The sequence below is a fragment of the Lonchura striata genome, chromosome 11 (assembly GCF_046129695.1).
Source record: "Lonchura striata isolate bLonStr1 chromosome 11, bLonStr1.mat, whole genome shotgun sequence".
In the NCBI taxonomy this organism is placed as follows: Eukaryota; Metazoa; Chordata; class Aves; order Passeriformes; family Estrildidae; genus Lonchura; species Lonchura striata.
The window spans coordinates 14,847,045-14,874,888 of NC_134613.1; the positions used below are offsets into that span (position 1 = coordinate 14,847,045).

Consider the following 27,844-nt stretch of genomic DNA (forward strand, 5'->3'; position numbering starts at 1 on the left):
TGAGAACTGAGTAAAAGGGTTTTAAAATCATGGGGATTAAGGGTTAAAAGGAAAAATGAGCTTAGTAGGTCCTGGAAAAATAAACACCCTAAGCACATGGAGAACTCATACTTGCTAGAACTGCACTTGTAGCTAGTACATGATAATTGATATAGTTGTTAGATGTGATGATTGTTTAGTAATTAAATATAATTACTGTTTAATCATAAGAATAACCATGAGAAACTCTGGTCAGTGACCTAAGAAAGATAATGAGAAACTCATGTCAATGTATACAATAGAACAATATAAGTTTAATAATTAATATGTGAGTTATGTAACGATAGAATATAAAATATGTTCAGCTCGAAAGCCGTGTCAGAGTCAGATTTGGGTCTGTACCCCTGATTCCCAGAGCTCTTAATAAAAGCACCTGCAGATGATCATATCCCGTGATTATGTGTGTTTCCAGATGCTAACACTCCCGTGCAGGGATGTGCTGCTGCATGCACCGTGCCCTGCACCGCAGCAGGGACCTGGGGAGCTCTGGGCTGGTGAGGAGATGGGTTTCAGCATCCCTGCTCCATCCTGAGCCCTCCGTGATTCCAGCACCACCACCAGGGGCAGCTGCATCACTTACAGCAGTCCCAGGAGGGTTTTCAGTCCTGAGCATACCCCAGACAGGGCAACTAAAAGCTGCCTCTCTCAGCACTCAATAAATTCAAAATTTTGTCTCCAAATATTTATAAATTCTACTTTTCCAGTCATATAAGTACGACTAATCCTGCATCCCCTCTGACCAAGCTAATGGAACAAAGTGAAGCAAGACAAACACTTTAAAGCTCCACCACTGGAAAAAGTTATTGCAATTTCCAAGTCTTGATACCATACATATGACCAAAATCACATTCTTCTGCTCAAAGGACAGCATTCCATTGAGTTCAGACTCGCAGCCTCAAAGGTATTAATTTTATGAAGTCAATGATGACAGTGAGACAAGAGATTTTACTTAAACTATATATTTTTACATAAAACAACTTTATGTTACAATAAAATCAGATAAAAATCACAAAGTTATATAATAAGTTCATAAAGAAAAAAATCAAGTTTTCATTTTATAGATATAAAACCCAGCATTTACCGCTACTAGGAGTCTAAATATTAACATTGACTGTCTATGGTCAATTTGAAAAAAGAAAAAAAAAAGAGGATAGTACTTTTTTACAGCAGACAAAATGAGGTAAGAGATGTTTTTACAATGATCCAACTGTAGTAAACACTTCAGTTTTCATTGAAACATATACTAAATATAATAAACCCAAATAAAAATATACATTTAGAGCACTGTGGTTTTTCCACAGTTGTATATCAACAAATTGTCATTCACTAAACTTTACTTGAAACAGTAAAAACAGGGTGTATGTTAATCTTTAGTACTAAAACCTCATAATAATCTAAATATTTTGGTATAGCAGACCACACTAGTACACTCTCAGAACTTTCAACTACAAGGGATATATTAATGTTAAAAATGATGTGCTTTGTTTGTCATTCATGATGAGCTTTATAGAACATTATGTTCATGATCACTATTAGGCAATTAAATGAAAACATCTAAATGCTGCAAAATACTCTTTTACTGAGCATAGCTTCCTCATCACATACCCAGGTTAATCAAAATCCTGCAAACTTAGAAGCTTAGTTCACAAATCTTACACATCTGTCTTTTTATCTAGTATATGGCTAAAATAATTATTGCTGACCAGTGTTAAAAAAACAAACAAATCCAACCCAAACAAAAATACAATAGCAGACAGATTTTTCTCAAGTGCCTTTCTTGTATGTACCATTATTATTAGGTAACTAAATTAACTAGCTTTCAAAATGTGCATATAAAGTTTTTTAGAGGTATAGGCACCTTCATCTGAAGACTGTATGTTCAGGCTACCTGCTTAAAAAAAAAAAAAAAAAAAAATAGAAGAAGAAGAAGAGCTAACATAAAACACAGTAGAAAAGCAAAGGCTGAACATCCAACATCCCCCCCAGCGATGCAAGCAAAGCCCTCCTGGCCAGGACCAGCTCTGCCCACAGCCCGCAGGAGAGCCCTCATCATATTTACCATTCACCTCCTGACTCTATTTCACTTATTTACCCCAGAGAATGGCATCTGAGAAGTGCAAACTCTGGTCAGGTTTACACTGCAATAGTGAGCCTAAAGCCCTGCTGAGCTCCCCGGCACAGCCCAGCATCCCTGGCCAGGCTGCGTGGGATGCTGGGCTCGGGCTGCAGGCGGGTCCGGAGTCCCCCTGTGCCTGGGGACGGCTCTGCCTGGCACACAGCTGCTGGTGGAACAGCATCCATGGAAAGAAAAATGATCTCAGGGTAACTTTCTGTCTCACCATCGCTAAATCGTGCCCACCACCACGCCAGCCCAGCCTGGGGCCTCCTGGCTGCCCCTCAGGCTCCCAGGAGCTGGAGCTGCCCTTCTGCAAGGTCCCTGGTACTGCTGAGCCCTGGGACAGGAGCAGCTTTGCCTGGTTTTGGCTGGAAGTGTGTGACCATAACCAGGGCCATGGCTGCAATGCTCTCCCAGCTCTGTGTGTGGATGCTGCCCTTGCACCCTCACAGCACCCCGTGTGATATGATGAGGAATTCTGATTATTGCCAGGCCTGACAAACCTGGAAGTGCCCGGACAAAGGTGGGGGAGCTGGTGGATGGGTGTGGCCATCCAGAGCCTTGGCACATCCACAGCTCATGGGCAGAGCACCTTCCACTGAAATCTCTGCTGAAACAATAGCCAAAAAAATTTGCTGCTGCTGCTGCCTCTGCTTACACCTCTTCCCTTCAGATTTAGCACTGGGCACACACTGTGTTGAGTGAGGCATTTCACCCTGACAGGGGTTTTATCTTTGTTAAACCATAGGCTCAGGAAGACAGCACTATATTCCTTACAAACCATTGATGCTTTGAAGAGTTTTGCCAAGATAACTCTTTGGAAGAGCCTAAGGAAGAGCTGAGAAACTCCCATCAGGGCAAGGTGGTGAAAGCAGCAGGGAATTTTCCTTCTGTCACTTATGACATAGCCAAAGGTGGCAAAAAATGAACAAGGAAAATAAACTAACATTTGGGAAAAAAAGATAAACTGCACAGAGAGGAAGCAGAAGTCTATGGACAATTTGTGCCCTGCTGCCAGTGTTCCTGTGCCCCCAACCCACTGAGCAATCACTGGCCCCTGCCTGAGCCCCACTCGTGCTCTGGCTGGTACCCTTGTAAGACAATGGCAGTGGCAGGGACAGCAGGCAGGACAGCAGAAACCCTTCCTGCTCGCCTTAATTCAATGAGCAGCTTTAAAAAATTGCTCTCCCTAAATCGCTCACATAAAAACCAAATCAGGTGTTTGTCCAGAAAAAAAAGATATTGTCTAAATAACATTTGTTTTCTGGCCACAGATGAACCCAGTGTAAAACTGTTTTTAGAATACATCTTTTAAATGCTCAGATACAGAAAATGGCAGGTGGTGTTGAATTTCTTAAAGAAGCCAGTTTTCTTCCAGTGAGTTCACTTAGTAAAGGAGATACCAATTAGGTGTAGAGAGAACACTGCAAAACACTGCATTTGCTGAAAATGCACTTCTAGGCCAAACAGAACTACTTGTGAAGTTGAGTCAGAATTGGCAAAGAAAGATTCAGCCAAATAATAAAAACCCCAAAAGGTTAAGCTTTTTATTCTGAGCTGTGCAACAAAGTTCCATTTTTTCATTTTGAAATAATTTATTCCTAATATGACACTAATCATTTATTCCAAAATGTGACATAATATATCTAATGGAATATTCTTTCCCCTTGAAAATAACTCTATCCATTTTTTATGTCACTTTTGCTTTTATGCAATACAAGGTACACTGTTTATTTCTCATTTGGTCAAAACCCCTCAAACCCTAGCATTATTCAGCAGCTCTAACACCACCTAAACAAGTGTCTCACCCAGAGGCCATCAAGACACACTCTGTCCTGGTGTCACAGGAGGCCAGCACAGATTTTTCTTGCTAAAGCTCCCTGGTTGCTGATGCCAGGAGTGCCAGGCAGGATGGGCAGTGTGGCAGGACCCGTGGGGGGGCAGCTGACAGAAACCCCTGGGGAAGTGCCAAGCACATGTCCTTTGCTAAGGAAAGACCATGTAAGTGAGGTAGGAGAGATCCTGCCATAAAAACCACTCAGATCTGGATTAAACCTGCATTCAGAAAGGGAACTCATGCTCACCCAAGGTGAAGTACAGCCCCTGTAAATGTGCTCAGGCTGGGTGGAGGTGGAGCACTGACCAAGGCATTGCTGACAGGCACAAGGAGACCAGGATTAGCCCAGCACTTGTGTAACAAGTAAAACCAAGATCTGTAGATCCTCTCTTGGACAGGGATGAGTATTTCTTGTCCCTGGCAGTGTTTAGGGCCATCCCTAAGCAGGTGAACTCAGGGTGTCCACAGGGACAGGTGAAATTCCAGCTGTGCACACAAGGAGGGTCTGTTCATCCTCAGGGTGGTGTGTGCATTTTGGTGCTCCCATCAGGACAGAGGAGGCATTTCAGTGCTGGGATGAGTCTCAGAGGAGCAGTGTGAGGCTCTCAGTTTGGCACAAGGTTAGTGCTGGGCCACCTGAGAGCACCAAGGAATATGCAGTGTGTGACACCATCAGACCCCTGGGGTGGGGACAGGGACAGGCCAGAGAGGGCAGCTGCCCAAACACTCCTGAGAGCATGCACTGCCATTCTTGCTTTTTCTCCTGGACAGCATTTCCCACAGCATAAAGCTGTGTACAAGCATTCAACATCAGAGCAACAGCAGATATGTGATACATATATCTGGGGTAAGACAGAAGAGACAGGGCAGGGATTTCTTTAAGGACACTCCACTGCTCCTCTGGTGGGCACTAAGCACCCAGAAATAACTGCCTGTGACACAGCTATGCACTGGCTTAATGTGCCACCATCAAACCCCATCTGTTTAATCAATGCAATCCCATGGAAACACTTCTCTTGCAATTTAAGAGTGGCTTAATACATTCCTAATGAACTGGATCTGAGACAGACCTGACTAAAGTGGAAAACAAAGATGTGGATTAAACCAAATAATGTAATTTTTTCACAGAGTCTTTTGCATCCTTTTACCCAGCCTCATGTTAAAAACAATTTATGTTGAAACAAAGAGAGAAGCCCTAAGATTACTCAGCAGTAAAAGATGGGGCAGGGTCCTTGGTGCAAAAGCAATGAACCACTGTGAGGAGTAGGGCCCAGACTGCCAGTATTGCTTGCAGCTCTTAATTGTGTTATCTGTGGCTCCCAGCTGATGCAGGGACCAAAAAGCAGCATGGGAGGAGAGGAGAAGCAGGATGAGCTGCCTGCTAAATGATGGTGTATATCTGACTTTCTATCAAATAAAAAGACTAAAAATGGAGTCTATTTGTGCACAACCACACACTTTCTGACGTCATTTCCAATTTTGAGAAGTCTGATCTAACCCCACATTATGCAACTGTTGAATCTTCCATGCTGGCAAAGTCTAATTTTCACACGCCTACATGCCATGTACCTGATTTTTATTTTTATTTTTAAATATCAACAACCTAAATAATTTTTTTTTAAAAAGAGACTTAAAATGGTCATAATGGTTATGAAAGGTTCTAGCTTTACATCCATTGTTTCAAAGGAGGAAAAGCAAAAATACTCAAAGTCCATTCTAAAAAACAGGCAATGAAGATAATGTAAAAGTAACAGATGAAATGAAAATTCAAGGGCCAATGCAGATCCTATCTCCACCATGGGGATTATATATTCATCTACAAAAGTGTATTCAATGCATGTTTCATCTACAGCCCACCTTTCTTTTAAAGGTCACTTTAATAATCAAGATGTGCCAAAAAAAGGAAAAACCCCTGAAATTCCAAGAAAAGCATGGCCATTTTATATCAGTCCCTGCTGGAAAGCACTAAAACAGTGCTTAGCCAAACTGTTGTCTGAATCAAGCAAATTACAATGTCATGCACACAAAAGTACTTTCCTGAATTAATTAAGATCCCATGTAAACACTCTGAAAACATCTTATGGAGAAAGAATAGAAAGAAGCTGAAGGAAGTCCTAGGGGAAAGAGCAAAGCTTGGGCTGGATTCTCCTCTCTCACCCTTTTTACATCCCTGTGTGTGATGAACTGAATTCCTTCTCACTGAAGGCCAGGATATGATCTTGCATTTCTCAACACACTCTTAGAGCTGCTGAATAATCAGTTAGAGAATAAAAGAACATTTCTGCCTTTAGGGTTGAGGGTTTTTGTTTGCTACAACCTAACTTGGTGACGAATTCCTACCCTACTGCCAGACAATGCAGAAATCCCAGGAAAGGACTTTGATTTTCCGTGGCCATTGCCCTGCCAGTCTCTTGGGCAGAAATTTGCTTCTGAGCAACACATTCCAGTAACCTTGTGATGCTTTTCAGATCCACGTCTCCCTCCTCGCTGCTGCAGAAGTCAATCAACAGCAATCAAGTTGCACGCAGAATGGCATGAGTCCTGAACAAACCAGAAACACACCACTTTTAAAAGTAACTATCTGGTCCCCAGACTCAGGTGGGCATTTGTCAGAGATGCACATAATGATGGAACTACATGGGTTCAAAACTGAAGGCCAGAGAGAGGTGATGTTGCTAAGCAAGAGAAGCTGTTCTCACTGACTGGTAAGACACATGACTTCAAGAGCTGAAACTCATTTCTGCATTGTTGACTTTGTGCTGGATGGGTCCAGGCAAGAACATGAAACCTCAATCAGAGGTAATCTGAAATCCACTGCATTTTTTTGGCTGAATTGGGCCTGATTGACGTGGTCCCTAAAGATACAGGTATCTGTGAGAAGTGATTCTCCTGACTGCAGCTCATCACAGGCACATTTTACAAACTGCAGGGGCTCCAGCTAATCTCTCTGCTCCACCACGGAATAAAGTCAATTCTGCTAAGAGTGCTGATAGTCCGGACAAGTAAAAAACTTTTCTGTTTCTATGGTTGCAACAGCCCTTAAGAAAAGATATAAATTTCCCTGCAACAACTAACTGCATATTCATTTTAAGGTAGATCTAGTTCCAGATTCCTGAGACAGAACCCTCTACCTGTTCCCAACCCCACAAAGCCAGAGCAGCAATATAGAAAATTTCTAATCTCAACAGAATTCAGTGAGCAGCATGACTGGTTTGGTAAAGAAACAAACAAACAAAAAAGAAACCCACCAAAAAAAACCCACAGCAAATTTTCAGCCTCTATGTACAAAACCAATGCAAACAAGTGGAACATTCTAGTTATATTTTGTAAAACACATTTGGGATCAACAAAACATCAAACATCCAGACCCTAGATTACAAAAGAGATCTATTGCCATCTAATTGTCAACCCCAAGTTTAGACAGTCCTTGTCGGAAGTCATGTAATTCATCTATCTTCCCGTCTAGTACATCTAAAAAATTCTTTAATTCAGTTTTAAGGTTGGTCTGCCTATGTTTGTTCTCTTCAACTTCTGTCCTTAGCGTTCTGACTTTCTCTTCGAGATCTTTGTTCTTTTTCTCAGCAGCCTTAAAGACAAAAGAGACAATAAGATGAATCACAGAGAAGAAGGATGAGCAGCGTTTCATAAATTAAAGCAACAAATGGCAGCTGGGCTGTGAGACTTTGCTCAAACTTCTGTAAACTGATTAACACAAGCACCTCAGAGCAACTGACATGAGCATGTCAGAGCCCACGGAGGAAAGGACACAGATTAACTGGAAAAGATGCTTTGCATCAGACTTTGTCATTTAGTTGATATCTTCAAATTCAGCTGGATTTAAATCGTGCTCTGTGCATACATTTGTGTCATTGCTACAGCTGCAGAATTAGACACTGTGCCATCAATTACATAAAGAATTATCTACGGCGGTTTAACCTTGAAAAAAAAACTTAGGAAATACTGTCTGAGGAATAAAGTTGCTTTATTCAGCACTTCGGGATTTATTGGTATTTTTTAAAAATTCTGCTTCGCCTGATGGCTTATTTATTGATTAGATTTTACTTCATCAATGAGACTGCTCATGTTTATTCTCTTTTCATGTATTAATTTATTGCATTTCCACAAGACCCAATTTGAGGAGGCAATGCCCAAAGTCCAGCTGCTCAGAGCACCTGCCATGGGCACACTCCAGCACTCCTGGAAAGGGATGTCACAGCACAGGGCCACAGCCCAGGTGAACCTCCACCCTGGTGCTGAGCAGCTGTGCTCATCTGCTTCCTTCCCAAAGCCTGCCCTGCTGCCTGCAGCAATTACCCCTGGGGCTTGGGGAGTTGCTCAACACACGTGGCAGTGGTGCAGCTCCACGAACCCAGAGCAGCAGAAAATGGGATACAGGATAGCCTGGAACTGCAGGGGATGGATGCTACAGGATCCCAGGCAAACCAATTTCTGCAATGGAGCTATTTCATCACTCCTGCATTGGCAATGGCACTGTGTATTTTGCATGTAATTAGCATTTTTTGTTTTTACAAACTGGAGCTCTCTTGCCTTGAAACACTGAAGTCTGAATAGAGAAATGCATATAGCTATGAGAAAAAAAAAAAAAGTAAAGGAAAGGTACCAGTTATTTTGAAACTAATTTCACTGCGAACTGTACCTGTAATTGTTCAGATACAGATTCACATTCTGACATTAGCTCTGGTATAATTTCACCCTGCTTTCGGAGCTCTTCCAGTTCCTTTGAAAACATAAAAGAAAAAATATTAGTGCAAGCTTCAATTGAGAACATAATGAAAATTTGAAAGGATGAAATGGCTTTGCATATTTTATTGTATTCTGCACAGTATTTGGATGGAAAATAATCAAAATAACCTGCCTACATTCCAAAATTGTTAATTTTCTAGAAGGATACATTTTTTCCCTAAATTTTTTACTTTGCATTTCTAAAACAGGCAATGTAATCCCACCTCTTGCATGAATTCCATGAATTATATTAATAAAATCTTAAACTAAACCATGTAACTATGCAAAAGATGCATTAAATACCAGAGAAATCTGAATGGCTGTAATGCTACGAGCAATTTATAGATGGTAGCAAAGAGCATATTAGACTATTGCAATGACATATGACAGCAAAAAAAGGCCAGTGGCTTTACCAGCTGCACATATAGAGACATTATTAGAGAACACAGGTGCAATGGGCTTTCCACCATGGCACAGCTCTGAGAACCATCACCTTCCCCCTCCCTCAAAATCTGTATTTGGTTCGGGCCTCACTACCCAAATTGAGCAGACTTGATGAAGGGAATTAATGGAAAGAGCAACAGAAGGAATCCATGTCTCTGTTGGAAATTAAAACAACTTGAGAATAGTGCAAGATCCTCCTCCAGAAACTGCCCAGGTAGGTGATGATCTCAGGAGAATGCAGGGGTGTACCCCTGGACTACCTGGATCTGTGCAAATCATTTAGCACCATTCCACACAGGAGCCTTGTCTCAAAACCAGAGAGATGTGGAGTTGGTGGAGGAACCACTTGGACAAGCACCTCCTACACCAGGAGGGTACCAGCAGCTTCTCTTACAAGGCAATGCCATGAGCACAGTTCATGTGGGCTTGGATTCCAGACCATGAAAGATTACTTATGGGTAGTTTAGAGATAATTGAGAACATGCTAATGTAAGCATGAATTTTTAAAACAAGTTAGTATATTTTCAGTCTAAGTGGAAGATGGGCTCGTAAAATTCAGAAGTCGATCAATTTTCTGGTTCATTTGGTACAGTGAAAACAGGAATCTTGAGAATTCTAGGAGAGGATAAAGGCTGTTATATATGCTACTGCCACAGAAAGGTTGGGAAGACAGCATTTCAATTTCCTTTGAAATAAAGGGCTGAAAAACACTGTATTTATGACAGTATCAAAATCCATCTCCCTAAACTATTTCCTTTCACCACCACAAAATCCCTTAACAGCAGAGCTTTTAAGAGCAGCAGCAGAGATGCTGTAATGGCACATGGCAAACTTTACTGCACTGCTTTTCCTCTTCAGCCAGCACAGAACATTTGGTCAGTGTGACAATGGGAAAAAAAAGAGCTTCCCAGTGTTTTCCCCACTGTTCTGGGGTTCCAAGCCATCATTCTCCTTAGAAAAATTAACACCCTTAAAAATTAACATTAATGTCAAAAATGACAAAGTGGAGTACTCTAGATGAATCTGAATTTCTCAGTCTTGGCATTAGTCCTGAGATCAGAGTGAGACCATAAACCACAAAGCTGCAAACAATGAGCCATCCAGAAAAGAAACAAGACTTGTTACACAAATGCCAAATTATTTTCTAAATTATGTCTTTTTAACGACAATCCTGATGTCTACAGGAATTTTTGTCATGGGGAAAGTCAAATCAGCACACATCTCTGGCACTGGGCACCAAGTTTGACCACTGCTCTTCTACAAGGACAAGTGTTGTGTACATAAAAGCACCCTTTTCTAACCCCTGCCAAGTTACAGAGTGCAGCCACAGCACAGAACACATCATGAAACTTGGATGGACAAACACAACCAAACAAGGGACTGTACATGGAAAACCTAGAAACAGGCAACACCCCAAGACATCAGGCTGCTTCTGGTGGCAGGTGAGCCACTCCATAAATCTACACCCAAATATGACAGTTCCACTCAAATATGAACATGCTATTTCTGTGTTTAGGGCACTCACGAGCTCTTTGTCCTGAAGTTCTGTTTCCAGTTCCTGAAGACGTCTACTCAACTGTGCATTTCTTTCCTTCTCTTTATTGATTTCATTGCACTGTTCCTCCAGTTCTTCAATCTTTAAGAAATGTCAGACATTAGGCAAAATTTTTCAAATTTATGAATATCTGGGGCAGAATACAGCTGATGAAATGGACATGGGATCTGTTTCCTATATCATAGCATTTGATTTACTGCAACCAAATTATCACTTCTTTCCTTCAAAAGAGTCAATTTACACATCCACTAGGAAACCCTGGGTCTGTATTTATTCTCTCTTACAGTCTCTCTTATAAGTACTCAGGAATGCACAAAACACTGAGCTGCTAAAATAAGTGGAACTGGGGATAAAATCTGCACTTCACTCCTATGAAGCCAACACAAGGCTACAAGGAATGGGTTTTCTTAACACATTAGGAAAAGAAATCTCTTGGGGGCTATTTATTATTCTAGCTGGTGTATGAGGGACACAACATCAAAACTCTGGGGGAGAACCAGTTCAGAGCAACATCTGCTGCTTTGTTCTCTCGCCCAGGGATGTGCTTTGCTCTCTCCAAACCTCCTGCTGGAGCTCTGGACTCAGCTCCCAGGAGATGCAGCTCCCACAGGCCGATGGACCAGCTCATTAAAGTATGTGCTTTAATTCTCAGCTTCATGTTGCTTTGGGATTATAACTTCCTTCATTTGAAGGTAGAACAGTATGCAAAAAATTCTGACCCAATTAATAAAGGAGAAGGAACTTCCCAGGGCACTGCAGTGGTGCAATGTGAGCACTGAGCAAGGAACCTACTTGGGAAAACCTCCCTGTATAGAGAAAGCACATTAAACAGACAGCACTGCTGCACAGTCGGGCTGGTCACCAGCATGGGGACTTTGAAGAGGCAGTAAGGTGGTGTTTTAATAATCTCTTTTCTAGTACAACTACTGGAATGTGGCATGTGGTGATGAGAACAACTTTTCCCTGCAAGAGTACAGAAGGGGAAACAACTACCCTGCAAATGATGATTTTCCCATAACACACTGTTCCACTGTACTCTCACTTCTCCCCTGTACACAAGAGACTGGATATAGGAACTCAAAATCATGTAACAATTTATATTAATTTGTTAATGTAACATCAGTTAATACAGCTTTGGTTTGATTTCTGCATTACCACTGTGCACCCATAAAACACCAGTGAATAAACAGTGAGTATTGACTTCAGAAAAAAGGGTGTTGTTCCACAAGGATTTTCAGTGACAACAAACAACCCAAACCACCTCCAACACTGAAATACTACCTGCAGCCTACTGACACACAAAAAGACATGAAATTCCTTCCCTCTTCAAAAGCAAACACTAAACAAAAAAATATCCTCACCAGACTGATACAATCTAATCTCTATTTTAAATGTCTCAGTGATCCATCTAAGCAGCAGGAAAAGGATCCAGCTTTTCCAAAAGCATTTAGGATGAATAGGGCAACACAGTATCTCTGCAAAAGCCATGCTGATGGAAACCAGGATCCCCCATGCCCAGGATCCCTTGTGCCCATAGGGGCTGCTGCAGACAGCACAGTATTATCTGAGAGATGGTACTGCTGACTACTCTAAACCTCCACAGATTTAAACTTCTGAGTTATTCTCTGCTGCAGCCATTGCTAACCCTGCATCTTATACAACTGAGAAATGTGCTCAGTAATGAAGGGGGAAAGGCTTTTGATGATGCCTTTGGCAAGTTTCTGGATGAGATGTGCCAGGTGTTAGCACTGGAGGATCAGGCTCACAGCCCACAGTGCTGAGGAAATAACTCACATCCTCATTCCCCTGCACACTGCTGAGATTTTTGCTTCTGGGATTTGCTTCTAATCCTGAGTGCTTCCCAGGCTGGGTTCCTGTGGGTAACCAGGACACAACGTCGCCTTCTGCTCATTCATGTCTGGCAGTATTTAAGTGAGCTTTGAAAGGGATATGCAACACCAGTCCCACTTTTAGAACCTTTCTGCTTCCTCACCCCAGCCAGCAAGCCCTGCTGGCACCAAGTCTCCCAAATCCTGATGCAGGAACTTCAGGTGATGCAGCAGATCCTCTGCTCCCTCCCTGCCCACTGTGTGCGGAGGGAAGCAGCTGCCTGAGCTCCCCATCCACCTCCCTTTCAAAGGCCAACCCATCTGCCAGCACACAGCCAGAGCTGCAGAGCTCCCAGAGAGCCGTGGTGGGAGCAGCTGGCTGGAGGGGCCCTCTCCTGTGGCTGTGTTCTGCTACCTTGCCCCTCAGCTGGTCGTTCTCCTCCTTGCAGGCTGAGAACTGCTTCTTCCAGTGCTCGATGCTGGCCGCCGACTCCTGCAGGGCCGTGGACAGCCGCGCGTTGCTCTCCCGCAGCGACTGCAGCTCCGTCTCCCACTTCTTCACGTTGGATGAACTGAGAAGAACAGGACACCATGAGCTGGTTTCACCTTGCATCCCTGAGTTGTTATTCTTTACCTGCCTGCAAGCTCCCCCACCACGGTGTGTTCACCATTAATTTGTTGCAGGAAGAGCACTCAGATGTGTGTACCTGCCTTTAGCCATTACATTCCTACGGAGAACAAAAGCCTTCATTTGACTGTCTCTGTCAAAACAAAGGGATCTACCAACCCCAGCAGCAGTGGCTGTGTCTGGAGCACAAGCCCTGCTGTCAGAGCAGGCTGTGGGGTCCAGCTGCCCACTTGCACACAGGGGTCTCACCCTGGCATAGTCCCTGACACACCTCTGTGTGGCTGCAGCACCTGGGGCTGGGCACCTGGCACCCTGCAGCACAGCCACTCTGCACATCTGAGATGGCACAGCAATTCCGAATGGAAGATTCCAGGGGGTTGACATGATCTATATTTGAATTTATTTTAATGCTGAGTCTTAACTATAAAAGTGTTACATAATGCTGCAGAATTAAACTACTCATTCCCCAAAGCTTTGAGCTGCAGCACAGAGCACAAGATTAGAGGGTGAACGAGAGGAAGGCTTTGAAACTCCCTGTGTGCTACTTGCTGCCTGCCTGTGGAGGTGTCTTCAGCAAGAGGAATGAGCTCACATTGCTGTTTGAAACAGGTTAAGCTACTGAAATGTCAATAAAGAGAGATGTTGTACTTCAAACATAATATATGCAGCCTTGGAATTGCTCACTGGATAATGCTGCTTACAGTGATGCTTTGTTTTTTAAATACCTTTTTAAGAGTAGCTTGATCTTGTTAGATTTTCTTTCCATTCACAGATACACATTCACATGCAAGAGGCAGACAAGGCAAGATCCCAGTAGAGAATTACTCTATTTTAATGTTGTAACTTTGCATATTGCAACGCCTGTATTTTCACTACAGCTGCAAATTACTCTTCTCAGCATTTTCAAATTATTTATCAAAGCAAATAGCAAAAAATGTGATTTCAAGGGGCTCTGTCCACAATTTAGAAATATCCCCTAAGACTTCCAAGCACTCTGATGAAATTATACTTCTCACTTCAACTTTTTATGATTGAGTTCATTTCCTTTCATAATTTTAAATATCCATATCTATTTTAATCAAAGTAAGTGCAGCAAACTCAAAGAGGAAGAAAGATTGGCTTCACATGTTATCAGCAGCAATTGCTCCCCTATGGCTTTAATGTTATTTCTGTAGTTCTAAAACTTTGTAAAAGAAGATGGTTATAATAGTTGGCATCAGCAGAATAAAAGAGAGCTTATTTCTTCACAAACTACATCAGGAATAAATGAAATGGGAAACATTTCTCAACTGGATGCCAGGAGATACTTGCTAAAATCTGTTCATTCCTCCATTCTGCGGCACCATTTAAAATTAATTACAATCTGAATAATTTCTGTTAATATCATTATCCACCAGATAATTACAGCACACTTTTCCAATGCAATTTAGGTTCTACAGAAACTTCACCTTTGGGCTAGAGCAATTTTTAATTTATCATTCTCAGATTTGAGATGTGCCTCAGCAGGGCCACCATGAGATGCCTTCTCGTCGTCTGTGCCATTCACACTTGAAGCTCGAGTGGAAGATGGTGTTTCACGTCCAGACTCCTGCAGCACAACACACAAACGAACACTGGGTGTCTCCTGCATCTCCTGCAAGACCACAACACCAATTTCTCTGTAATCTTGATCCCACACCACTTGGCTGAGACCTCGGCTCTCCTGGCAGAACAGTGGTAACACACACATACCCTTTTCATCTTGGCTGCAAAGCTGGTCTGTTTAAAAAGAACGAAAAAATTACAATGATACACAAATGGAAGTTTAAAGTGTTCAAAATTTTAAGAAGTTTTTCCCTGATAAGGCTTGTGTTTTTCAAAAGTTGTTTGGTTTTTTAAAATAATGAAACAATACAGCACACAAAGTACAAACAAACAAACAAAAACAGTATTGCTCCTCCAAAAATAAACTATTCACACACTGCTTGGTGCTGACCACCAACAGAGAACAAAGTGAACTACAAAGAACCATGGTCAAAGTCTACAAAATGAGTATCCAAAGTGGGCACTCGGATTGATATTTGTGGGCCCCACAAAGGGGGTGGTTGCAAGACTAAAACCATTCAGCAGCTTTTCCTGCCTCCAAGCATCAGGCCAGGAACAGCTGCTGAGCAGGGCTCACTCTCACCTAAGGCACTGCACAGGGAAATGCAGCCAGCCCTGCAGAGAGCTGGGACCCCATCTCCACTTCTTCAGCCTGGAGGAGACGCAGACCCCGCTGGGCTCTGGGCACCAGGAGAGGGCACGGGGCAGAAATGCAACACAAACTTCTTCCAGCCCCTCTCCAGCCCCTGCTCCCACACCACAGCTGCCCAGGGACACAGAGTCAGGCTAACCAAATGCCACAGAAGTGGGCTGGACAGATAACAGAGAAGGATATTGATGAATCTCATTTAGTGCCTGCTGAAGCACTACACTGACTGACTTCCCAGTGACTCAAACTGTGTTTAACAGTACAAATCAAAGGATGTATAGCCTTCCCCGTTATTAAAAAAGTTGTAACAGCTCAAGGACTGCTGAAAAAAATTAGATTTAAATGAAAGTAAAGAGCATGGATAGATGAAAAATATTCTTCTGACAATGCTAATGTTCAGCAGCTGACAATTACCTTCAGCAATCTCCATTTTATACACTTTAAGCTGGCTGCCAGAAGCTGGCATAGTCCATTTGAAAATTTGACTTTAAATTATTTATCCTGTATGTGTACAGGTATTAAAGCTAAATTACAAACCTGTGAATGATTGCTTGAGGTTTCAATTTTCTCTTGAGATCTGTCTCTTGCAAGTTTGGCAGCTTCTTTTACTTCTTGGAACTTCTCTGCAAACTAGAAAAAGCATGGAAGATATTTATTAACATGATTTATCATCTATTAAACCATTAAGATTGCTATCTTCATATGATATAGATGTCCAAAAATGAACAACTAATTTTATTAATTTAGAATTTTTGGCAAGAAAAAACATTTTAGTTCTTTGGCAGGATGGTTCTTCCAAAAGAAGCGGGGGTGTGTCTAAAAGAGGAACATCTCTATAACTCTGGCCAACCACAGTAAAAGCCCATGGAGGAAAAGGAACTGTCGGTGTCTCTGGTTTGATTTGGTTCTGTTTATTTCCTCCCCTTTCTCTGTTTCCCTCGGTGTTGACAGTGTATTAAAGACAAAAGTATGAGACATATGTTTGGATAAAAATAGTATCAATGTCTTCTATTCCTAAGAGCAAGTGAATTCAATTAAAGAATGCAAATAAGTTCATTTGCAGGAGGTAAGCAAGGGATTATCAAGACATAGGAAAAAGGAGAAGAAGGTAGGTCTCAATGTATGATGGAATCATATGAAAACAAGCTTTTCTGCTCTAATTTTCTTATTACTTTCAAAAATAAAGGTAGAAGACTTCAGATAAAGGCTGGAGTTCTTCCTGTAAGAGGGATATATCAAACTGGGAGAGGTGAGGGAAAGGAAAGATGAAGATGGAAGGCAACAATCCCAACCTCTGTGAGTTGCTGTAGGACATCTGCTCCAAAGCCAGCCTGGCATTTTTGGAATACAAGTGTTATCACAGCCAGTCAGGGTTGCAGGGCTTCAAACACTTTAAGCAGTGTTTAAAATTTTTGAGGAGGATTACAAAGATGGAAAAAAAGGTACAATACATAATATATTTTTTAGATTATGATGTATCCACTATAAGAACAGGTAACTTTATCTTTCAGCTAAAACTGCTAGGTCCTGCTTGCCTGTATTTTGAAAAACTTGAAATGCTAGAAAGGCAAGCCATTTTAGAAATAAAAATATAAACAGGTATATTTATTGCACAGTTTGTGACAAAAGGATTGCCATTATATCCTTGGATAATTCAGAACACTTATGAAAAAATTGTAAATAAAAGCATGAAAAAACCATCCAAATTTACGGCTGAAGAATAGAAAGAATCATTATTCACTTAGCAATCTTGCCTTCTAATTTACAGCAGGTATTTAGCACGCTCTCTCAGTAAAATTTGGACTGTAGAGAGCGATTAAACAAATTTTCTCCATTTGGTCTAAAAGCAATCTGGATTTACACGTGTAGCGCACACAAATGGCAATTCCCAACAAACACACACACACATCACAGTTAAACCCCAGGGATGGGAACATTCTGGGAGGTGAGTGATGCTCTGGGTGCTGGTGGACGGGGATGGAGCTCTGGGCTCCAGCTGACACGGCGCAGGCACGGCGGTGCCCTGGGATGCAGCACTGCCATGGGATGTCATTGCACCACTGGCTTCATTACCTCTCCAGCACTCCACAGATCGTTAGCAACAACCACATTACATTTGTGCCTTTAGTGATTTAACTCCAACTTTACACAAAGCATCCCTCCTGCTGTGACAGAGCAGCGATAACCAGCTGATTATTTCTAAAATATTATATCAACGGTAAGTTCTACATTTGTGTTTCTTGCGGATAGTGTAAGGCTGTTTTGAGTCTGTCTTTTACAATAAATCTTTCTCTTTTACGATAAATCTCTTCATCTTATGTATGAAAAATTTATGAGGGTTCTTCATGGACGATACGAAATATGAGCAGACAAAAAGAATTGGAAGTGATCTATCAAATTTTATTTTGCAGCTATCTTCGTAAAGCACACAGGAGACTGCTGTGAAAAATTATGTGAGCTGGGAAGAAAAGGACATTTTTCCACATTTCCATAATAAAAAATTGCATATGATTGAGCAACACTAATCTTCAATACTAACCCAATAATGACCTCATTGCATAAACGAGATCAGTCATGTCTCTAGGTCACCAACACATATATTAAACACATTTGCATTTAGAAAGTGATTGCTGTTCTGAGAGGGGCAGTGCCAGCCCCAGCTCTGCAGCACTGCAACACCCATTGCAAGGGAGCAGAGCAGGAGGCTCTGGAGCCACCCAAAACTCGAGGCTGTCTGACAGTATGGTACAGCCACAGGGCCAAATCACCATGAGAAATCAGATTTCTCTCTAGTAACCAACTGCTTCTGCCCCAAACACAAATAATTGACAAATAATTGGTACCACAAAATCATGCCCCACCTCCAAGGTCTAAGCTGACTTTGAGCCATCAAACCATTAGAACAAAAGGGAGTACTTAATGAAAGTCAAATTCCTAATAAAAAGTGTGTTGAGTAAATTAAAATTTGGTGTGGTCTCAAGGAGCGAAGAAAATCTAAATACCCAAACCCAACTACTACAGAATTCATAATGTTTCTCCTCCTTAGGTCCATTGCTTGCCCTCTGGCAAAGTCACCAAAATCAACAAAAAACCCCACAAAAACTGGAGCAGGAGAGATGGCAACTGAATATCACCCCAACAGTCCATCATGGATTATAGGATGTGCCTTCCCACGCCCCAGGAATCTGTGTGACTAAGCTGCAACACAGAGAAGATTTGCTGCTCCCAACACTTGTGAAGCCTTTTGGTCAGGCAGCTGCAGCCACGAGCACTGCTTGATTAGGAATCTTGGCCAGTGAAATTTAATGGGGACTTGAGGATGCTTCTGTGCATTGCACAAATTATTTAAAGGCTGTTCAAATCCACAGTGAGTTTGTCACCAGAAGAAATATATATATATATATATATGTATATTCAAATAGACCTCCTTAGCATTTTATACATTAAAAAGCATGATTGTGTATGCATAAATTTTAAGCTCCTGGTCTGGCATTATATTTTATGTCTCCTACTGACAAATTGTGCCAGTATTGGATGAAACAGCTGCTCCCACCCAAAGCAGGCTCATAAATATTTCATCTCCCTCTCGGTTTGCAGGAGGCTGGGTGATGTGACAGCCCCGGGGAGCACGGCTGTGCCTGACCCACAACACACATGGGCTTTTCCTGGGGCAAGCACGGGGCAGAGGGGCTCCCAACAAGACTATTTACCCCAAAAGTGCCCAGTAATTTGCTTTATCCCAGCCAGGGCGTGTCCAGCTCTGATACCAGCTGGACCAGTGGCTGTGCTGTGTGCTGGGGCAGAATGCCCCGAGCCTGCTGCCCTGCAATGCAGTGCCTAGCACACAAAATGTGCAGGAGTGCAGAGAAATAAAGTCCAGGGCTTCCCAGGGGCCAGAGGCAGCTGCTTTATGATGTGCAAAGTCTGGCTTTACTGGGTCTCTCACCCATATAAATCTTTGTCCCTGTGCCCTTGACTACCTGCAGCTCCTCATATATAGCACGGCTGCCTCAAAGCACCCTGAACAGCAGCAGGAATCTTCCTTAACCACTTGGTGTGCAAAATTCAGCAGCACCTGTGCAGCACCAGCCCTGCCTGCCCACCCACACTCGCTGTCACTCCCTGGGGTTCCTGCTGCAGCAGGGTTTGAACAATGCACAGGGTGGGAAGGAGGAAAGGAGGGTCAGCGAGTCCTGCAGAAGGGGAAAAGGACCCTGAGCAGGACATCAGCTTTAAGCCCTGGGATTCTCCCAATCAATGTGAATGGTAATTAGGTTACTGGGTCACAGAATGCAGTTTTCATTAATGGCTCATGTTTAATTTGAACTGCTTTTCCCTACAGGTATGGATTAATGCTTTAAGTATCTCAAGAGAAGCAAAGCATTAGAATGAGGCAATATCTTTTATTAGGCCAACCAATATACTTAAAAATGCAGGCATTTTTAGGCATGCTAACCTCTTCTCCTGCCTCATTATTTTACATTGCTTTCAATGGACATTTTTCAGCTTTATTTATTTATATTTATTTTAAGCCAGGGCTATTGATCTCTGGTTTAGGGGAGTTTTAGTGTGCCCTTCCAATTCCTGACTAAGCACTTCAATTATTTCCCGTAAAATAGGCAAGCTTTAATTTATATCTTTTATAAGAGTATAATGATATTAATATAAAATGAAACTTGATTTTACTATTCCCAGTACACTTATGTAGCTGTAATCTCACTCTCAACTCTGATCTTTCTTACTAATGGCTCAATAATTAAACTGAGAAGTACAGACAATAAAGGAGTATCTTTGTCCCATTGCTTTGCATGATGGTAATGAACTAGATTTTCTTGTATTTTTCAGCTAGATAACTGTCAGAGTTTTGGTGTGTTTTTTTTTTAATCATCTCAAGCAATTTTTAGAAGTGTCACCCTTAAGCTCCCTTTCAATATTCTGACCAGAAAAAGTCTTTTGGCTGATTTGGAAAGCCTTTCATGCAGGTAGAAGGTTGTATTTTGGGCAGTGCAAACAAATGTACAGAGTGACCTGGGAAGAAACACAGCTGGGCTGGTGTCCCTGTACCCACGTTATTCACACTGGCTCTAGACTTGCCACGTGAGCACTGAGCTGATACCAGCAATGCATTTCTTCTGAGTATGTGTTTGATAAGGTCTGCAGAACATGGTAAAATTTCTCTGATTAGAGTGCAAGGTCCTCCAAATGTACCTCCTGCCTCATTGCAGTGAACCCAGGGCCTTATTTTATTATTTACCTCTCTTCTTCTGAGCCAGACCCAGCAGCAGCTGCTCCATGTGAGACATGGTGCAGGTTTGGCCCCAGTCTGCCACTGAGGCACCGTGGGGTCTCATATCATGTTACAGAGGTGTAATTTCAGTAATCCAGGATTAAAAACTACTACCCAGAGGTGCAAATTCTCCCATTCAGTGTTCAAAGGTTACATTATATCATGCTTATCAGTTACTCAAAAATAATTATTCCCTTAGGTCTGTTTTAATCCTCCTCTATTTCCACTTATTTTATTAGCTACTATGAACACCTCTTTGCCCTAGGAGTGAAGGAAATGCACAGGTGAAATGAGCAGTCCTGTACACCTGAGTAAGCATCATAAAACATAACCATCTCCAACAACTCATTTTTAAACAAGCTTTGCCTTTATCGTCCCCGAAGAACAGATTAATGCCGTGGCACTTTTATGGGCATCCCAAGTCCAAAAATAATTTAACACATAAAAAGTAAAATAACTTTTAAGAAACACTTGCAAAAATGCAATTCTCTAGAAATGGCAAAAACTTATTAAGACAGACTTTCTAAAATAAATTCCTTTAACTACTTGCTTGATAGGGAAGTACTTCCAGTGCAGTGCTCTGCCTTTGCTGCTTTAGACACCACAAGAAACACCTTCTTCTCCTGACCCTTTTCTTATTAAAGCACAGGAGAGCACAGCAACCTGAGCAGTGTGGCATGCCCAAGGACACGCTGCTGAGGTCACTTATGAAGCCCAGTGCCAAGCAGCCAATGCCTCAGGAGTCAAGTATGTGTGAGATAAGTGGGGCTTTTTACCTCATGAACAAACAATCACCTCAGCTGCTTGATAAGCACTTGTCAAGACCACTACTTCAATGACAGAGGAGTATTTTCAGGTGCTGATTATTCAGAACAAGAGGCTGCTCTAGCCTTTACAAGCCTGCTAATGCATCCAGTGCCTAATCCAGGGAAGTGTTTCATAATACCAAACTCAGGACGAGGGGTTTGGTGCTAATGCAGAGGCAGTTCTGTCAGCAAGCTGTCCTTGGCTACTCATCGCTTGCCAGCAGCAGCACTCACTGACACCCACAGGCAGTGGTAACTCCAGAGATGGCAATTCTGGAAACTCCAGAGATGGCAATTCTGGTAGCTCCAGAGATGGCAATCCAGAGATGGCAATCCAGAGATGGCAATTCTGGTAGCTCCAGAGATGGCAGTTCTGGTAGCTCCAGAAATGGCAGTTCTGGTAGCTCCAGAGATGGCAGTTCTGGTAGCTCCAGAGATGGCAGTTCTGGTAGCTCCAGAGATGGCAGTTCTGGTAGCTCCAGAGATGAGGACCTGCCGTGCTGAGCAGGACCTGCAGTAACACACAGGTTGATGTGCCACTGCAGTACCAAGAAGCCTTTGCAGCCCCAGTACCTTTGTCAGCTGCTGCTCAGAGGGGAAGCCCAGCCCAAAGACGGTGTTGGCTCTGCTGTCTGCCCACTGCCCGAACTTCTGCGACGTTTTAGTGAAGGTCATGTTGGGGGTGATGGTGCTGTTTATGATCACCTGGTCACAAACAGAGAAAAAAAAAAAAGAATTAAAACGTGCAAGTCACATCGGAAATGCATATCCTAGCAACGGTATCATCCAAAGCAATTAGCAGGCTAAATTGGGAAATTGCTGTGTTCAGAAGATTTTTTTTTCCAAAGTAAACAGTTGTTTTCTTGTCTTAATTCTTGCAGGAGTTCTGATGCTTTGTCTTGTTTTTCAAAGTACCATCACAGCCCTGCAGTTAAACGTGGCTGCAGGAATGTCACTGAACTCAAAGCAGGGTCAGGAGGCACAAAACTACCCTGGCAGAAATGCAGATGCAAAATCCTTTTTTTTTTTTACATTAGGAAGCCCTACAGCCACTGCCCCAACAGGCACCTCCTTGAGGCCTCCAAGCAGGGCACCACCAGTAACACCTGAACTCAGACCTGAAGGGCAGAGAGATATTTCTGCATATTTCCATTTGTCCTCAGGCCCCCACATGTAGGATACCAGAGACATATCAGAAGTTTCAAACAAAGCCAGAAAATAAAAAACAAGACAAGGAGAAGCTGACAGCTTAACAGGGAGTTTAACTTGGGAGGGTGGTGAAATGCATCACCAGCAATGCATATGCAGTATCAAATCTGGGCCTTGGAACAAATATATTTTAACTAGTATCTGCTTCATCACCAGCAATCCTGAAAACATCAGTGATGCTTGTAATTAAATAGCCAACAAGAAGAAGGCTGGTGGATGGAGTCTCTGAGGAACTTAGTGGAGCAAATACAAAATGTAATCTTGCTAAGAGGAATGAGGTATATGTCAGTTCATTATCAAAAAACTTTATTTTCAAGATACATCATTATATTAGTCTAGCGACTTCTTCCCCTGGAAATTAATTCATGTACAATGTTCTTTCTGCTAGCAGAACAAGAGCTTTCTTTAGTAATTCATACCATCATTTCCAAAATGCAAATTATGCAGTAATTAAGCCCAATCTGTGGGACAGTTTAATTAACATGATCAGGAAGTATCCTGGCAACATCATTTACTATGTATTCCAAGCAGTTTTTTCCTAGGCTATCATTTACGTTTAGCAAAAAGTGTGAATTAAATTTACCAGAGGAAGATCCTTACTTGCTTCCATCCCCTCCCTGACTTTGGACCACTGTGCTGACACTTCCATTTGCTTTCTTAGAAATTACTCAACTTACTTCCCTCCTTTTGCATTATCACTTTCAAACAAACCTATGATTTTCTGCCATTCCCCACCACTGGAAGTTCTACCAGAAGGATCAAGAGAGAGGGGAGCCAGGTGAGTGGTGCCCCTGAAACTGTTCTTTGCATGGGAACAAACAGGGCAAGAAAGGGGAGAGGTGACCCTGCCACCAGCACAGGTCAGCATCAACACCCTCTGCAGGCAACACAGACGTGGCTGCTCCATCCCTGCAGTGCCCAAGGCCAGGTTGGATGGGGCTCTGAGCAACCTGGTCTGGTGGAAGGTGTCCCTGCCCACAGCAGGGGGCTGGAGCTGGAGGGTCTTTGGGGTCCCTTCCAACCTAAACCACTCTGTGATCAGTTTTCAGGGTCAACACTTCCCTGAGTGGCCGGTGCACAGGCAGAGGTATGAGCACAGCTGCACAGATGTGTTCTCCTACAGCTACGTCGTGCCACAGGAACAGCCAACATAAAATCTAAATGCCATTTCAGTACTGTAAATTAAAAGAAAGTCAGAGATTTTATGTAGGGGTTTGACAATGCAAAGGGACTGTGATAATACAAGGATTGCATGGAGAGTCGAAAGAACAGGAAGAAAAGCTACCACCAACCCCAAAATTCAGGATGCTTTCAAGAAACTTTAAAGAAAGTGCTATATGTATATTTATACTTTAAGAAAAATCTTGCATCAGACAGATGAACCACTTATAAATGTCTAGCTTCTCAAGTTATAGAATTTATTTTAAAAACTATAAAATTCCCATAAATTTCAAGTCAGAGAAAGTATTATTTCAGTCCTGCTATGCCTATCAAATTAGACATCTTGGGGAAAAAAAAAAAAGAATAAAGTGACCAGTTTGATTAAAAGGCAAAAATTTCATTCACTGACAGCTGACCCTGAGAAGAATAAAATTCCTCCATACCTCCTAAAATAATCATTGAGAAAATACAAACATATTAAAAAAGCACACTAAAGTTATCTTTTACAACACAGTTCAATATATGAGACGTGGTAAAAGGAATAATGAAGGCTGCAAGCTGTAAACCAAAGAACTCCTTATAGAGCAATGAAATGCACTACATTAGCTGAGCACCTCAGAAGTTATTTTTTTTTCTATGGCCAGTGGAGAATCCAAGGAAAGGTTGTGGTGAGCACACACCTCTGAGAAACTGACAGTTCATCTGTTAAATTTATAATAAGCTGCTATTAGTGTCTCTACCTTTCCTTTTAAATCCTCCTCTGTCAGTCAGGCACTCCAGAAATGCTGCATTCCTACAGAGAAGTGAAAACCTAAGTAGAAGCTTAGGAGATTAAATCAGAGCTCATGTTTCTGTGAGTTCAGAGGAGATGGATGCTGTGGGTACATCACACTAATTCACCCCTCTCCCTGCCCATCCTCACCCCATCTGTACATTCACTTCCCCAGCTCTGGCCACCACTTCAGAGCAGTGACACTCCTCTGGCAAGGGAACAACCACCTTGGCTGTGTTTAGGAGAAAGAAAGGATGCTGTGATTTCAAAGAACAATGAACACTGAGGCTTGCAGGTGCTCCTGCCAGGTAACTCAGCTTGTCCCCAGTCCTGATTTTGGGACAAGTCCCAAATCGGCTCTTTGGGACCAGGAGGAGAGTGCCCCCCACCACTCCTCCATCTTCTGGGCAGATGGTCTCAGCTGGGGCAGGAGGCAGGGGGAAGCATTTGTGCCCACCATAAAGGGAAAGGTCAAATAAACTGGGATTTTTTTTTTTTTTTTTTTTTTTTTTGTGAAAGTATGAGCCAGAATTTTCAAATTGCAAAAGGAGAGAAGTAAAAGGGAACTATTTTGCTGCAGGCAGGATGAGCCACCAGGCTCTTTTCCATCCCTACCTGCAATCCAGCATGATAATTCTATAAGAAAAGGCCACTCATCAATTCAAATAAGACCTTATGAAATACTTTGCATTTGGTCCTCATTTGTATAATATACACACAGTGAAATTCCAGCTGCTCCATAAAATGGAATAAACTTGTGGACTTTCATCCAGGATAATGGATTCAGAAGACAAACTACTCTCTAATCAAATGCAATCAATCCCTGAAGTAGTTAAAGAGTTCTCCCTAAAGAGAAAGAGAAGCATAATATAATAAGCACCTTACAGAATAATAAACCCATTCATCATACTCAGTTGTCTACATATTTTTTTTAAAAAATCTGCCTTTGCGCTCACCTACATGCAAATGTACCAGATGGCAAACATTCCCCATACACCTGCATGAGCCAAGCAAGATCTCGTGCTAATTTCACTTCCTTTGGGAGAAAATCAAACCTGAGATCTAAATTTTTATCTGGAGATGACACAAGAAGCATGTTCACAGCACAAGGTAGCACTACCTCACCCAGAAATGACTCCAGACATTTAGGAAGGCACTGGGTACATGCATCAGATAAAAGTGAATGCAAATAGGCTGGTGTAGAGCAGAACATCCATGGGCTGGAACACACCCATCCTGCTGCCTTGCCACGGAGAGAAACTGCCAAATAAATCAAGAAGGAAGAGGTCACAAGATGACCAGAGTGAGTAGAAGGAGAAAAACCTGCTGGCATCTCCTGCTGCTCATAATGTATGAGCAGAGCCCACAAATGCAGCTGCTGCTTCTTTCAGGGGGACACTTGCAGAATCTGAAGGGGATCCTGCAGAGCCTGTACCACAACCGTGAACAGCACTGCCCCGAGGAGGAGGAGGAGGATGAACACACAGCAGGAATCTGCCAGGACACACACCCAAGGGCTGATGAGCCATGTCAGCCAGCCCTGCCACCAGTTTCTCTGCAATCAATATATTGGCCAACATATATTTTCAAACTAAATCAACAAAAGTTAAATTAAATCAGAAAAGGACACCTTATTCTAGGACAAGAGTGCTGGATTAGGAATTATTCTGGAATTTCCCCTTTGAAGTCACATCACCTGTTACTCTGTAATAACCACGCCTCCAGAAAAGCCCCAAGGCTCCAAGCCATAAGATCTGCTCCTTAAGACTATACTAAAACCTCCCCATTTCATTTTCACACCTCTGAATATGTGCTTCCAGTTTGCAGCCCTTGTGAAATTTAATTTCCTCAACCCACCAGGCTGCTAATCTTCAGTAAAGATGTATCCCAGTCTAAAAACAGAATTGCAGAAGGAAAGAAGCTGCTAATCCTCTGGCCATAGCTATCACAGGCTCAGCAGGTTCTTCCAGCTCATCAAGTCGACATGAATCAGAAGGGCTTGTGACACAGGATGTGAAGATGAGGAGTCAGAGGTGGATTTACTGACAAATTCTTCCTTTATCCCAAATATTCAGCAACACTTCTGTGGAATTAGCCCACCTACATTTCCATGATCTGTATTATCCTTTACACTATCTACCATACTTCCCACCTCTGCCTGTAGACAGAATGTAACACTTTTCACTAGGATGTCACTGGTGATAAACTTCTCATTTCTGGTCCTAGAAAGCCAGTGCATGCACACATTGTTGATCAAGACCGTGGTAATAAAGGGAGAAAATAGAGTCCCTTGATGAGACCACCAAGCTGAGTAAAGCCAGGGAAGAACAGACACACAAAACCAAAAACAACAATGGCACTCGTAGCTTTGCTTTATCTGCTGCACCTGACACCTACATGGCACTTTTCTGGGACGGGCTGAGGGATGGAGTAACCAGACTGGGAGCACTGTAAGTTACATTAAGAGCACTGAGTTTCTCCACTTTGCTCTTCCTCCTGCTCCACTGGGCCACGGGTGCAGGAGGGGAGCTGAGCCCATCACAGCCACAGCTGGCAGCAGCCACCACCAGGCTCCTGCTCTGGGTGCCCTTCCCTCACCCTACACTGCGGGGAGCCTGGCCTGCTGCTGCTTTTCAAGAATTTCTGTTCCACACAGTTACCCAGGACATTTCTGTTCTACACAGGACTGCAGCTATTTCACCCATCACTGGACTCCAAAATCTTCCACTGCCACACCAGATGTTCCTGCTGGAGGTGGAGGAGGAACCACAAAAGTTCCTGCAAAGAGGGAGAGCCCAGGACATCCTGCAAGACACACAGGACTTGCTGCAGCCCTTGGCATTTGCCTCCCACCCTGAGCTCCCTCTGCAGAGAGGAGACTCTTTGTATGGGCAAAGCCTCTCATGTGCTGCTGCTGCTTGTTTTATGGGGAAAAAGGCCATTTCCACAGTTGCACATAGTGCTTTTTTTCTCTTAAACTGCCTTGCATCCCCAGGATAATTCCATGAATTATGAGGTTCATTTTTAACCTCACAACCCAACAAATAAAAAAAAAAAATCCCATACAATTCTTGTCCTTATTCATAAACAGAGATGTAAAAATAGCCCCCCCCAATAAAAAGACTAATAACTGTTTTTCCTCTGACAAAATACCTCTGTTGCAAAGCCCTCACTAAGAACCTGTC

General features: G+C 42.6%; 1 protein-coding gene across 3 annotated transcripts in view; it reads right to left on the minus strand.

Annotated features, from left to right (window-relative positions):
• Positions 1 to 982: 982 nt before the first annotated feature.
• The window catches only part of HOMER2 (homer scaffold protein 2), a 58,941-nt gene continuing 32,079 nt past the window's right edge, over positions 983 to 27,844 (minus strand). Inside the window, exons 3-10 of one of the 3 annotated variants that reach the window (XM_021537552.3) lie at positions 22,091 to 22,222; positions 15,962 to 16,054; positions 14,923 to 14,949; positions 14,640 to 14,824; positions 12,979 to 13,135; positions 10,705 to 10,815; positions 8,650 to 8,730; positions 983 to 7,578 (exon numbers count right to left, since the gene is read on the minus strand). In XM_021537552.3, the coding sequence (XP_021393227.1) occupies positions 7,390 to 7,578; positions 8,650 to 8,730; positions 10,705 to 10,815; positions 12,979 to 13,135; positions 14,640 to 14,824; positions 14,923 to 14,949; positions 15,962 to 16,054; positions 22,091 to 22,222 (975 nt within the window). In that variant the 3' untranslated portion in view covers positions 983 to 7,389. The remainder of the gene's footprint in view (positions 7,579 to 8,649; positions 8,731 to 10,704; positions 10,816 to 12,978; positions 13,136 to 14,639; positions 14,825 to 14,922; positions 14,950 to 15,961; positions 16,055 to 22,090; positions 22,223 to 27,844) is intronic. The other 2 variants (XM_021537553.3, XM_021537554.3) reach the window with 2 other exon arrangements.